General features: G+C 30.9%; 1 protein-coding gene and 1 long non-coding RNA gene across 4 annotated transcripts in view; one reads left to right on the top strand and one right to left on the bottom strand.

Annotated features, from left to right (window-relative positions):
* The window catches only part of LOC141448466 (lachesin-like), a 187,170-nt gene that overhangs the window by 38,210 nt on the left and 133,452 nt on the right, over positions 1-15,508 (top strand). For all 3 annotated transcript variants that reach the window (XM_074116842.1, XM_074116841.1, XM_074116840.1), the window contains exon 2: positions 6,634-6,719. In XM_074116842.1, coding sequence (XP_073972943.1) covers positions 6,635-6,719 — 85 coding nt within the window. In that variant the 5' untranslated portion in view covers position 6,634. The remainder of the gene's footprint in view (positions 1-6,633; positions 6,720-15,508) is intronic.
* On the bottom strand, positions 1,604-14,177 carry LOC141448469 (uncharacterized). Its single transcript, XR_012455069.1, has 6 exons — positions 13,683-14,177; positions 10,492-10,624; positions 7,276-7,776; positions 6,061-6,180; positions 2,429-2,601; positions 1,604-1,905 (listed from the first exon to the last, which is right to left on the bottom strand). It is a non-coding gene; the product is annotated as an uncharacterized lncRNA (long non-coding RNA).

Genomic DNA, 15,508 nt, shown 5'->3' with positions numbered 1-15,508 from the left:
CCATTCTCTGTACCTTAGAAAACTTGAAAGCCTAAAACTGTATGTTCATCTAATGCGGATATAGGAGGATCGCTGATCCAAGTGAATTCACAACTTCCACTAGAAAAGAAGGAACGAAGCAGACCGAGGATGAGTGTGGAACAATGAATGGTGACGAGAGAACTGAGGAACGAAAACTGGGGTGGCTTTTTGATGTTGAGGATATAACTTTTTAGGATGTGGAAGACTCTTAAACGCTTTATCATACAGCGGTTTTTTATTAGAATAGTGTCGCGGAAAAGATTACACAATTTTAGCTCTGAATTTCCTGAAGACCCAAAACATTGTTTGTTTTAATTGCAGAAAAATAAATAAATGATTAATATCAAATTATTTAAATTGTTTTACTTATTTACAAATCAGGTGTAATACTTTAAATAAAAGCTTCCTTAAAATATTTATTACTCAGTTTAAGGTGACGCTGTTTAATTTATTTTACTTAAAATGAGATTTACATTTGAAATTTCTTTATTCTTCTTTGTTCATTTTAATTAATATTGTACGTTTGAAAACATAAAATTGTTTATGTTCATATTCATTAACTGTCTTATTTGGACTAAAAATTTTGAAACAGCGCAGGTAATTTTTTTTAAAATATAATTGCCGAAATGCTTCAAATAAATAAGCATTCAGACGGTAAAACACATTTACAAACTCAGTACTTTATACATAGCAGTACTTTACTTCTTATTTTTCTCCTCTTAAAGAAGCAAACAGAAATTAGTACACTGGCTTATTGTCTACCATCACAGACATACATATATTTATTTAAAATGATAGTTAACTGAAGAGAGAATATTAATCATTAAACATCATGGCGACTTAAATAATACATTTCAAAGTTGTGGTAAGAAAATGAAAGAAGCTTAATGATAAAAGCTCATATCTCTCAAATTAAGTCACCAAATCCCTTCAAAGGTTTAAAGTAAATGAAGCGTATTTAATGAGTACTTCGTTCTGAATTAAAAATGTTTACAATTTTTGAAATAAATGTCACTAATTAAAAATAAATTTAAAATTTCTGCCCCTTCTTTCTTAATATTGAACTTTGTATAATATATATATAAAGGCAGCAAATGAAGCGAAGAAAATAGTGTGAACCGGACAGGTGTGCTGCACTCAGGTAATATTCGAAACGATTCCTTCAAACTACCTTCATCAATAACTCTGGAAACAGTAAAACTAACTTAGGAGAAATAGAGAGAAAAAAATCTTAAAGAAAACAATGGTTTACCTATTACTAAAAAAAAATGAAGGAAAAAATTAACTATTATGATCTAACTAACTTAACCGCAACTTTTTTTTTTGGTTTAAACTAACTTGAAATTAATAATTTTAAGCTTTTATTCGATGAGAAAGAATAAAGCTCTTACCGTAAAATACAATTCCGCTATCATCGAATAGCTTCCTCTATCCTATTCAGCTTTTGGGATATAAGTCTTAGGAGCAATACTCCAGCATCAAAAAAATTGCAGCTGTATTAGGGTGATCACTTAATCATAAGCCGATAATGGTCAGAAGCTCGCCGACTTGCAAGTTCAAGTGGATAACCTTCACGAAAACAGTGATTTTTTTTTCATTAATTTTTCTTTATTAACAAAATATTAATAGTGTGAAAACTTATTTAATTAGGCAATCTGTACAATCAAAATAATGGATTAGATCAGGCTAACTGGTTGTTTTCCTGCTTAAGAAAGATTTGAGCTACTTCTCAGCTTACTCGCCAGAAAGTATAAAAAAAAATATTTGCGAGCAAACGTAGCAAGTTACAGTTCATTTTTCTTTCAGTGAGGTAAATAGCCTGTAACGCCGGCAATATCCTGAAAAGAGCTTTGGGCGCCAAGAACCTAAGACGTTGACGCATCTCTGAAAAAGAAAGATCACAAAAATGTGCACTTATAATATCTTCAAACTGGGAATTTTAGCAGTTCTATCAATTATGGTTATTTTTTTTTTCTTGAGTTAGGACAGTATGTCAAAAAAGAGAAAAACGAATTGTGACCAGTCCACTCTCAATCGCAATACCTCCAGTTACACTTCTAGATCAAGAGTGTAATCACTCTTTGTCTTCAAGTTAAAAGGAATGTAGTGTACCAGTTGTCACAAGTACCGTGACTACTCTAAAACCACCTTACAAGGGGGAGAACAAAATAAGAAAACTAAGTGTGTTCCTTCTCCGAGAATTAATTAAACAAAACAGTAATCATAATTATTAGTAATTTCCTACAAATTAACCAAAGAAAATTAAGTTAATCGTCCAGACATTCTAGTAATTTAAAAGAATAAAAATAAACTAGTTTTAACACAATTATCATTTTATAGTAAAATAATGTCTAGTTTATAAAAGAAGTTCCAACTATTGTACATTATTTAAGAAGTTTTGACGTACTTTTCTTCAGTGTGGCAGAACAATAAAACTTTACTAATGTGTATCGTGTTTATGCCATCTAATTTCACCGCAGCGACACAGCTTTAAACCAACAGTACCTTCTCCTACCTCCTTACAGTGTTACACCGCTTTACACAATTTATGTGTTCCTGACAACAATATCTGCAATTTGACTGCAAAAAGTAAGCAAAAAAACAAACAAAGAAAAGAAGATTATTAAAAAAACAAGTGATAAATAAAACAAAAAAGCAAATTTCGAATAATCTATTGATGAAATATTGTACATGACTCCCTCTTACTAGGAGTCTCAAATTTTTGAATTTAAGTTTTCAATAGAAGTATCCAAACAGAAGACAAAAAGTGATTGGCTGTTAAAACTATAAATTTCACTAAGAAAAAGGTGACATGACAGGGTAGTTGGAGAACAAAAAATATCTCTACTGGGAGAACCAATTTGTTGAATGTAATTTTCATTTTATATGATTTTTTTTTTTTTCAAGAAGGGTTCAAAAGATATTTTCTTTATACTGGGCATTCTTATTGCATACATAAACCTACATAAGTTTAAGAACTCAGATGGTGAATGAGTTATTGAAAAAAAATTATATGTAATAACTTATTAAGTTAATAGTCGAGAGTTGCTCAGTGATAACCAACACTTTACCCTTCCAGAGATTCCATCGATCTATTATTATTATTATTATTATTATTACGGCCAAAAGTGACTATCTTGTAAGAAATAATGATGTAGTGTTGTTATTATTAGATGTACAGGAAACCTTCGACCCAGCATGGTGGCTATTCTGATCTATTGCGAGAGATCAAATGTCCTCTGAACTTGTATAACGTTATAAATCATTATTTTTCTGAGAGAGAGTTGGAATAGTTGAATACACACAGCCATGGGTATTGGATTCCTTAATGGCCCTCGCAAACAAGTTTATAGTTCAGCAATAGAAATAAAAATGAAGGCAAACTGACTTTAAATGAGGTGCATTACAGGGTCAAATATCCGATGAAATAACAAAATGTTGCACATTAGTAAGTAAGAAGACAGTGCAGGAAATACTTCAATGTTGTGCTCGGTACAGAGAATAAGAACAGTAAAGAGCTACAAAACAATCATACACGATGCGGCTTGTTTAATTACGAATGAAGTTTCTATTTGCCTGAAAGTTGAAGAGGCGTTTATCTTCAAGTATCAATCTCTTAGGTTCTTTGGGTATTGGCAGAGAGTTAGAACAGGCTTTACCTCATAAAGATCCAGACTCCACCCTGGATTATATTTTTGATTGGAAGCGGCTATTCATGATGAGATTCAGGAACTGATGTATAAGTTTTTTGTCATATGCACAAATGGAGTAAGCATTTTTATGATGCTGAATGTGAGTCGGCAATACAGTGCTGTTATAACCAAGCAGAACAATATGCAATGCTCTTCAATTGCTAAACCAAAATGAGCCCTCAGTTAGAAGCACAACTTATTGTAAAGTCTCCATTTCGGATATTTATATTTGGCTGCCTTTTTTGGAGAACATTTGAAAGGTTCTTGTGGAATTAAAGCAGCTAAATTGAATGGATGTTGCATTGAATCATTTTTCAAAACACACAAAGCAGTGAGATAAAGAGAACGAGCTGACATTTTTTTTCCCGTCACATTGACCTGTATTTCTTGCTAGAATGACGGATTAGAGATTTATTACTCCGAAAGAAGATAAAATCAGGAAGGCCGAGCGTGAGAGATATATATACAGAAAAGGAGAGAAAATAACTGGAACATCTGTGTGAATAGATAACATATTGAATGCTAGAGATGAGAAACTCAAGGAAGAAAAAAGTTGCAGGGTTTCACGTGTCAAACCTAAGTCAGTATACTGATTTGAAATGCAATAGAGAACGATGCTTCTTCATTTCTAACGCGCTGAGACTTCTCCTGTGTATATTCATCATTCTCGTAAATTCGAATCATTGAAATTCTAGTTGAAATGATTTCATTTTTTATTTATTTCCATCAGTCACCTGAGTTATATGCAGTCATAGAGGAATTCCTTCCAGTTTCAGATGACGGGTAAATCCCGGAATTTGACAGGGTTCTATGGAAAGATTCTCAAAGTTTTCCTCCCAGATTCGAATATTTATCTTATTTTACATCCCATTAACACATTTACAATAATAATTTGGTGTGAACACTCAAGAAAATCTCTTTTTACTGCTCTCAAAGTTATAACTCAAATTTCCTCAAACTCCTAACGTTTGAGTTATATTTAATATAATCATTTTAACATAAATGCCTTCACTTTCAGTAATCCCTTAAACAAATTTAAAAATGTTTTAAGTAACAGTTGCCCACATTCTGTGTAAGTAATCACTACAAAAAGTTTAAGTGAAAACGTTGGGCCGTTTACCAGAAATTCCTACATTTACTCAATTTGTAAAAAACTACATTTTCTGGCACAGAAATTTAAAAACGGATATTTTCAGTAAATGCTTGAAAACGAAAACTTAAATGATTGCACAGCTGCACTTCTTTAGCAGAGTAAAACACATGAAGTTAGCCTCTCGTTCAAGAAACCCTCCTTAAACTCATGAAAGAATATCCAACGAAAGATATGTTAGACGATGTATGAAATTTATACTTTCTTTCAAATGATTTGCAACAATAAATCCGGAATTTTTAGAAGTAAATTTAATCCATACTAATATTAAATATTAAAAACATGGTTAGCTGTATTATATCGCCACAGTACCCTTCCGTTTGTGACTATTTCTGACCGGTTTCAGATTTTCATCCATCATTAGATTAATCAATTGGTCATCCGAAATAATCATCTTATTTTGGAAAGTTTCCCTTAACGCTATTTTTTTTTGTCGTGCCGTGAATTAGGATCACTGATAAAATGTTGCAAGAAAACCTTTTGTGAATGAATAAAAAAAACATTAATAAAGAATAAAAGCTTTATATTTTAATCAATGTGTAAAGTTTATAAAAACAAAGCAGAAAGACATAGACTATTTCATAAAACCAACGATTAACCAAACTACATTTTGAATACATATAAAAATTACTTTTGAGTTGTAAATATTAATTTTCTTACGTAAATCAAAAATCTGTAAGATTACAGATTCAGAAAAAAAATTAACAGAAGTACAACCGCACAACCGTCACGAGTTTTTTAACATTTTAAAATAACCAGTTATATATATATATATATATATATATATATATATATATATATATATATATATATATATAAACTTTAGTTTTTATATATAAACTTATACTTTTTTAAACAAATATTAACTTGAATGAAAACTTTCAACAAACTTTGTAAAATTTACACGAAACTTCTTCCATTATCGGATACACTTTCAATGCTCAAAACTTTATTATAGTTTCTAATTCCTCTTTTGTGAAAGCAAGGGAATCCTTTTAAATTTTTAAAAAGTAGTAAAACTCGCTTCATTTCAACTATTCGTTTAAAACATCTTAAAATATTATTAATCGATAGCGATTTGCAGCGGCTTTGTTTTTTTTATTTTTTCCTCTAACAGCTACCATTATGATTGTGCTAATATCTGTTCATAAATCTTTAAAACGATTACTTTGCAGCTGAAGTATATGCTCTACTCACTCTAATAGAAGACATTACTTTTTGTTGTAATTCTTTTCATTATTAACAAGGAGTGCTGGGTCGTCCGCGACTCTCGAAAATGCCGTTATTATTGAGAATCCATGCTGAAGAGAAGAAAACCTAGAGAACAATAGTAAAAAGTGGTCCATAACAGTGTTCATAAATGATTTTAATAAAATTATCACTTACATTTATTATTATTTTTGTTACTTAAACATTCCCTTATCGGAGATGTTCACATTGAATAATGGGAAGTAAAGAAAAAAGGAGCAACAGCAATAACAGAGGTGGAACACCGCCAACAAATGGCTAAAAAAGAGGCGACCTCCTCGAGAAAGAATTAAGTACAAGCAGGCTGAGGTTCCTGAAAGTGTTCCCATTTCCATGCCCAATCTTATTTTGTTTTTAGAGTAGGAAATGTTGACGATATCGTTTTAAAAATCATTTTCCTAACCTTAATTGTTATTCAGGGTTTTCCTTAATTTTATGTGCTGTTCTATAGAAAGATTAGAGCTTACCTTTCTATAGAACAAAGATGATGAAATCTTACTAACCATAGATAATTGGTTTTAGGATGAAACATGAACATTCTATAAGGATCATGTGGTATCAAGTGTCCTGCTTTTTTCTACTAACAACTTATTCTTCATATTCACAAGGTAAGTTTTTCCAACGTTTAATATAAAATTAATTTTTAATAATTTAAATTAATTACGTTTAGAGCAGTCCCTGTCCAGATAAATGTTTAACACATATGCAACCAAAATTTCCATCTTTATCTTTCAAATTTGAAGCGATTGGTGAAAGGAATTGATATCAAAGACATTTTAGCTTTTACTAATGCTGTCTTATTTGAAACTTTGCCTTGTTTCTTGCACCTTTTATTGGTCAATTAAGAGGATTAATTAAAAATACGGCACAACGGTAACAAGGCCTTCATCCGAAATTGGTATATATTCCGTTTTGTGTATTTATAAATGAGGACAACCACTTTGTTTAGCAACCACAAAAAAACAGACAAACAAACTTAATCATTAATCATGGCTGATTTACAACTCATCATTCTATCTCATTTTACTGTTTATGCATGCAGGCTCTGTAATATTGCGCATAAACTTTTGTTTTTAATATTTTTATAAGTGGCTGAAAATGTATAAATTTGTAACTAAGAGAAAACCCAATTATTTACAAATGAATAAACATAATTGCACTTACAGTTTTTTGACTATTTTGATGAAGTTTCATGAATAGATTCATGAATTTTTAAAACCCATAGATTCATCTGGTTTCTCCAGACATAAATTTAATTTACGTCTCTGACGCATATCTAAATAATGTTTTGAATCAATCCACTACATACATTTCTGATATGCTGAGAAGGCTCCCGGCTCTCAAGCAATTCCGCTTTAATGCGACGGAAACCTGATTTGAAAACAATATAATTGTTTCAAGACAAATAGTATCAGCTTTCATAATTTTTTTTTTATTGTACAGAAGTTTCTGAGAGGTTAGAGAATGAATGTGTTCACAATAAAGATTTTCTACTTTCTATTCCATTTTCTGGTTTTACACATATTCTTGGGTTCACCGATCTTGTGCAATAATCGCCGAAAAGTCAATTAAAAAATTAATAAGAGGAAGAAGGCAGTATAAAATAAATGATGAAAGACAATAAGGTTCCCTCGCATGTTGTACAAAGTACTTGGTCAGCATGATCTGAATGATAATTAAGGCTGTTCTATAGGCATCGGCCATTATATTGAAATTTAAATGTAAAAAGAAAAAAAAAACACAATTTAATTCTATTTACAGAATCCGTTACTTTTTTTTACGATGGCACAAATCTGCAGTGAACAATGGCGCTACCGGGGAACTGGTTTAATTAAACATTTTAGAGCATTCAGGTCACTAGACTGAAAATAAATGGCACCAGCGAGCACACAGTATTGAATAAATGGATTATTGCTCTTTTTGTTTGGTCATTGTGCCAATTTATCTTTATATACTAGCAGTGGCATGCTTTAATTGGGTGTTGAATACAATACTTATACACACGCTTTTATTTTGTTTACACTTTATTACATGACAATATTTTAACGTATGCAATTTCTACTTTAACTAACTTTTTTTTGTTATTAAACATGTTTATTACTACTGTGACGTTACAACTTGATGAAGCCATATCTCTACTGGTGAAGACACCATTAAGACTAATTGCCAAGTGTGCTGCTCAACCTTCCAGTTTCGGAAATTAGACAAGATTGTAACACTTGTTCACTCTAGAAAGATTGAAATAATAATGAAATAATATCTCTTGAGAAACTAGGATTTACTCAATTTTTGGACAATATTAGGCTCGGGAAATGTAGCGGCGGACCTAGATATGTGTAGTGTGTATACATTTTTTAAAGAAAAGCATTGGTACATAATCAAAAAATTATTAAGGAACTGTAAATGAGTTTTAACAGTTCATTTTTATAATTTAAAACATGTGTGCAAAGAATATTAACCTTGAAAAAAATAATAATAATAATAATTAAGGCTGTTTTCAAAGCTTGTGTTCACTTTGTCCAAAACCTTATTGTCGATAGCACTTAAACCGAACATAAAATCTGAACTTCGGGCGATTCTTTGGATAGACACAATATGTTGATTCTCATCAAGTTCTTTAGTGTTTTTGGTTTAGTCTTTTGGATAATGATGGCCCCAACAGTCTCTCTATCATGACTGCAGATATCGATGCTTCTTAAATTATTATTTGTAGTTGAAAATTTTCAAAACGATAGAGTAATCTAGAGATAAGTCAATAAGATTAAGAGAAAAGAAAATGTGTAAGTTCTCTAGAAAAATGCTTCTTTGCAAAAAACGAGAAAACAGGAAGAAAATTAAATAACAATTAAGATTTCGTCTATTTTTACGCATTTAATATTAAAAAAACACGTGGCTTAAATAAAAATAGTCCTAGCGAAGGTAAACAGCACAGAAAGATGGCAAAATAAAGTAAAGAAGGGTGTGGGATATTAAAGACTGGTCATTTGTCCTTTAAAAACCAAGTTTCTACCCTCGAGAGGTAACGCTTATTCAGCTGGAGAAGTGGAAGCCCTATTACAAGCGGGCACTCCCCTTTGAAAATGGTATAACTCTTCACGAGCATTATCAGAACAAAAGTACTTTATTTGTTCACTTGTATCTCTTACTAACCAAGGCTTAAATTGTAGATACAATAATTCTCAGAACTTCAAAACCAACAAACCTCAAACTATGAAAGATATTTAAGTAGTTCGGAGATAAGAATTGGTCATGAATCAAGTTATCTAAATGTAAGAAAAAATCGCAATATTTTTGGCGGACTAACAGAATCAAATGCTTAAACCAAAGACTTAAAAAAAAATGGCTTGAGTGACAACTATTATGACTCAAATATTTTAGATGTAGATTATGAGTGAATGTTTTTTAGAATTTAATAGGAGTTTCTAATTTATAGACATGCAGTTAGGGTGCGTGAAGTGCAAATTGTATTTATAATTATTTTTTGAGGTACTTCTAGCAGTGGATATCTAAAGTTAATCGTATAGGTCAGAAAAACTTATATAAATAAGTCTTAAATCTGTAATACCAATCCGTATTACTATTTTTGTAGAAACTAAAATAGTTCCAGGAACTTAAGTTGACAAAAATTCGTTTAGAATTGTGAGGAAATTTCAAAAACAGATTTCTCCACTCTCAAGAAACATCTGTTTTTCTGCATCAGTCAAGATTTGAATGACAAAATGGCAGGTGTTTAATGTGTTATGTTTGACTAAATTTAGAACTGTAGTGCGCGCGTTTGTCCGAGCTCACATGAATGGGACACGAGTAAGCAAACTATATTTAGCTGACCTGTGGTATATACGCTGAACAGTATTTATGGTATATGCTGAATAGTATTTATGGTATGTGCTGAACAGGATATACAGGCAGCTTGTACATTGATGAATTTTCTTTAAATATTTAAAATAAGGCGTCCGTATATAGTGTACTTTTCCTCAATATTTTTTTTCTTCTTCAAATGATCGTTGCAAACAGAACTTTTTAGAAGTTCACAACGAGATAGGAGTCTAGTGGCTTAGAGAAATTCGGAGAGAAACCGAATAGACTAATAAATCTATTAGTAACAATAGATTCGACAAATTCAAAATTTTAGAACCTCAATTAATCCTCATTTAACGAAATTAAAGTGTTAAAGAGACCGTATATTACTTCAAAATGACACTTCAGAAGGTAGCCTAAGCACTACCCATTCAACACCCCAAAATTGGTAGGATGTAATTGGGATGAACTCAGCTTTAACGAGTTCAATGCATTAACAATAAGAATAATATATTTTTAATAATTCATGACAGTAAAGTTATTGAACTAAAAGTAGCTAAAATATGAAGATGGGAAGGATACCAAAATTGTTCTACTGCTGGTCGCGGGCTCTCCACTTGTGTCATCCAAATAAATTTATGATCCAACATATTTCTTTCTAAAGAATAATTTCTTCCTCTTCTTTTTTGGCTCAAATGAACTTTCTGTGCAGAAACTGAAAATTAAGGGAAATTTATTATTATTCTGGATAATTTAATATTATGAATAAGTTAATATACAAGAACAAGGCAGTCCATATCAATTTAAAAAAAAACATAATTTTGTCATTCGTTCGACTTTCTTTTACAACTAGTCTCAAGTTCCTAACGCTCAAATTTCCTCCGTACAACTAGAGCAAATTCTGTGATATTAATTGGAATATGACAATATGTCTTTATGACATTAGTGTGTTCAATCCCGGCATTACACTAAAGTAATGCCTTGTAGAAACCTATTCAAACTGCTATCTGCCGTAAAAAAAAAATTACCCAGAAAAATAATTTAAACAAAAGTTGTACGTATCATATGCAAATTCTAGAGATAAATGATGAAGTCATTTTCAAGAAAATTTAGAAAAACTAAAAAAATCCTAAAAGGTATCAATTTTGGATGTGGAATTTTCCACAAGGCCGGAACTTTAGAAATAAATACCACCATCCTTAGAAGTGTATAGCCATAACAAATGTAAGACTGAAATAACTGTGGAAAGCGATTCCACCCTGTTCCAAAATGCCCCAATTCGATTTTTCCGGGAAAATTTTTGAGCTGTATGTTATTGATTCTTGCAATGGATCAATAAAGTTTAAAGCAAAACATGGTACTTGTGATAAAACCACTCAGTAAAGACAAGTACTTTGATAACCAACTTTCCGTCATCGAAACCCAAATAAAACATAAATTAATTCACTCTTTTTTTTCGTTGGAAATACACACACAAAACGCGTACACCCGATTTTCTAAAAATCACTTTTTGAAATCAAGGGGACATAACAAATATTTGCGAATAAAACTCAATTATAACATCTGAAATGTTCGCAAATACTTTCTTTACCGTAGAATGCGAAAGTAAGAATATGTACAGTTTTTTTTTAAGCTCGTAAAACTTAAATTAGAACCGAATGTTGAATCAACTACGTTTTTGGCAGGATTGCCAGATTTTAAAAAAAATTCCGGAGACTGCATGTCGTCCATTCTGTAACATATCTTTTGGCTCGATCAGACAGTACAGAACGTCAACTTAAAATAGTGTTTTTATTAGATAAAATATGTAAACTAAAACGTAAAAATTAAAGTTTTTTATCCATGAGACACAAATTTTAAAAAATAGCAAATATATTTACGTCCTACTGGTGATAGGATGGGGTTTAATAAGATATTTTTCATAACGAAGCGGTAGTTTAATAAAAGCAGTGATTAAATTTAACGATATCATCAATAAAATTATTAACATAACCAATCATTCAGATGAATATAAATAAAATCTAGAGCAGAACACACTATCGCAACTCTATATTACTATTTGGTTCATTAGTAAATATATTTATATTTTAAACACTATTTAAAGGGGTATTTCTCAGCAATTTAGTGCTCAATTTTAGAGATAACTATTACAGATGTTTTCGATAAAATTTCCAAAACTTGGACTTGTAACAAACGTTTTAATAGTAAGTTCATAAAAGGAACTGGGTCGTACATGTAGCCAAGTTCAAAGAAGAACCACTGGACTGGCATCTAGTGGATAATGCATGGAATAGAGGATGACAGATATTGACGAGGAACGATATGTGTTATTTTATATTTTAATTTTTTTATTTATTTTATATATTTTTTAGAAAAAGTAGCTCAGGACAAATATAGTTGGAAAAACAAAAGGATTTGCTCTTGGAAAGACCTCTTTCCAATAAATTGATTTTTAAAATTCAATAAAGTAATCAACTTGGAAATTTTATGACAAATAATTTACTTGTTTCTTCAATCTCTTTTTACCTCATTTTAGTTATAGCAGAATTTGTTTATTTAAAAGTAAAGTATTAGCCTATTTTTTTAACATCCCAACTACTAACTTTTTATATTTGTCTGTTATTTCTTCTACTTATACTTTATTGGTAATAAAGGATTTATTATTATTTTATTAATTCTTAATTTTCAATACTTTGACAAGTAGCTAGCACCATTTTAAATAAGTCACTAATATACTAATTTGGAGGAACAGTAAATGGCTTAATAGCCATTGGATTCTTAACTGAATGGGTTTTCTCCGTAATTGACCTCCAGATTTCTTAATACTTCGTACATCAATAGCGTACTCGGGGAACTATAACTTTGATTTCAATCATAAATCCAATAAAATTCTTTTTAACTCACTTCTGAAATTGCATTTCAGCGTAACATAGGGTTTTATCAAGTGTACAATGTTAGTCATTTGTAATATTACAAAAATTCGAAAGATTTAAAAAATGTGTGTTATAATTTGGAGAATTGGAGTAAGATAAACTGAGTATTCAGAACTAGGTGCGCTGAATACCTTAATATGTGTGTTTAGAAAAATGGGGGGAAAAAAAATTAAAATGTAAGGAAAAAAGCCCCATTATAGTTCTGAGGCTGAGACCATGTAAATGTTAAAAAAGATAAGATGGATAACCAAATATATTTCTTCTCATGCCTGTAGATATAGACACATTATAATGTGTCATTTCGTTATACAGTGTGTTGACAGCAACATCTATCAACCTGAAGTATGTAAACGGGCTGCCTCCATGCATAATATGTGCTACACGGGATACCTTAATATTATTGGTCTCCTTATCACAATTTTTATCCAACCAAATTTAAAAATGAAAAACTTCTTTTCTTTTTTTTTTTACTTTCTTTTTTAGCTTATTAGGAAATTGAAATTTTGCAAACAGGGACATCATATATGCCAGTTGATGTTCTCGTCAAATAAAGAACACTTACCAAAACAAAGATGTACAAAATTCACCCAATTTTCCCAGTATGCAACTTGGTTTGGCCATTGCACAGTTTTAAGTGTCTGGCTAAGATCTAACCTCAGTTAAAGTAAAGCCTTCATCCGCATTCTCTCCCTAGAACTTCCACATATACCCTTTACGCTGCTAGTTATTCGCCGGACAAGTGCAGTAAATGATTCTTATCTTATAGAACAGTAAGTAGGGAATGAATGTTCCAACACGAGACGAAGGCGTATGATTAAGATACAGAATTTAATTACTAACTTCTGTGCGCTTTAAGGACCCTCAGACTTCTCAATAACTCGACGCAAAGCAGTACCAACTCCTTCTCTTTTGTGATCCATCCTTCCCACAAACACTAGAATTAGTAGTTTATTCCTTTTCTTAATCCAGTATACCATACTTGTTGAGAAGTTCTTCGTTTTCTATTGGTCTCCACAAACATCTATCTAGTTAAAAACAGAGTTAATATAATTAATGAATCTTTCAATTGGTTTCCAATATCACTTTCAATAACCAATTTATTAATTATAATTTTCACATATTTCAACTTCCCTGCAATCACTTCTCTGAACAATATCATCACTTTTTTTTTCTTTTTTTTTTTTTTGAATATACGATGAGAAACATTAATTACGGTAAGTGAATGAGAACAAATTAACTGGTCATATTGAAAAAACAATAAATGAGAGTCACCCAGCAATTATTATTATGTTGCAAAGGCTTTCAATGCTAGTAGCGATTATTTTTTTCGGTAGGTGATAGTGTAGGTTGCAAAGTTACTGACACTAGTTTAATGCTGATTGATTTGATTTTAAAATTAAAACATAAAATTCTAAGACTTTTGTGTATGCAAAAATAAAAAACAAGGATTGTGATAAATTTAAATTTTATATTGCTAAATAACATTTATCTCTGTGTGAATTTTAATCAAAGGTGAATCAAAATTAATCACGAGAATTCAAAGCTCAGAGCCTTCAAATAGGAAATCAAGGTATTGTAATAAGCTGCCCTAACAATAACACACATAGTAATATAGTAATAGGGAATAACATAAACTCAACGAGTAATCGTCCACTTTACTTGGAATATTAAATTAATTGTGAAATTATTCAATAGATACTTCAATATTCATTGTATAAATACTCAAATTAATTACAATATACTACATTACAATATATATATATTGTATATATATATATATATAGTGTAACGTACTGGACTGTACCGGATAATGACACTAAAATGGCAATTTAAAATAATATAAGAACAAATAATGCATAAATTCACACAAAAAAGAATAAAATTTTATTTAAATAATAAAATTAGTAATAGTAAGCGTTTGCCCCTTCCGAAAGATTTGTATAATTGCCATGTATCTGTGGGGAGTTTTGCAAGATATATTTTTTCCTCTTGGTGATAAAGTCACCGTCGTGGGGGGTACGTGGTGGACGTGGATTATAGAGGTTCGTAACTCAGGCTTACCCGCGGCAACCATCACAATTGCCAAATATTTACTTTGAATTACGAGTGTCTCCGTTCAATGGCTAGTATAAGGTCTTTTAAACCCTTCAATACATCCGCGCACTGCTGAACACTCTTCACTGAGAATATTCTCAGCTAATCTCAATACTGTGGCATTACAGTTCTGGACCAGTTTAAATAAAAATCAATAATATTTCGCCATTCTTGTTGGTTTCAACTTTTTTATATTTAATCCTTTGTTAGATATTATTTATTTATTTTTAAGTTAGGTATATAAAGTGTCTAAATATTTACTTTTTTAGTAACTGTACGTGTTGATTTTCAATAAATTCATTTTACACTCTTCTCTCTCAAATAAATTGCTAAGCGAATTATAAGAAGGCACATGAATGGATATTTATCACTCAGAAAACACAAGAAATCAAAATGACAAAAATGTTGTTACTGTTTTAGATGCCCATGTTTGGTCCAATCTTTAATCTGGTAATTTCCCTTTGATATTATTATCTCCGGAAGATGGTTTGGCTTGAAGTGCAATATATATTCGTTTATATATGTATATTCTATTCTATTCATGTATCTATGCAATCGAAAAATAAGTTGCA

This window comes from Rhodnius prolixus, unplaced genomic scaffold (assembly GCF_049639745.1).
Source record: "Rhodnius prolixus isolate KJV_2025 unplaced genomic scaffold, Rpr scaffold_37, whole genome shotgun sequence".
Taxonomy (NCBI): domain Eukaryota; kingdom Metazoa; phylum Arthropoda; class Insecta; order Hemiptera; family Reduviidae; genus Rhodnius; species Rhodnius prolixus.
Note: the sequence above shows the minus strand (reverse complement) of the source record. Positions and strands in the feature narration are given on the sequence as shown.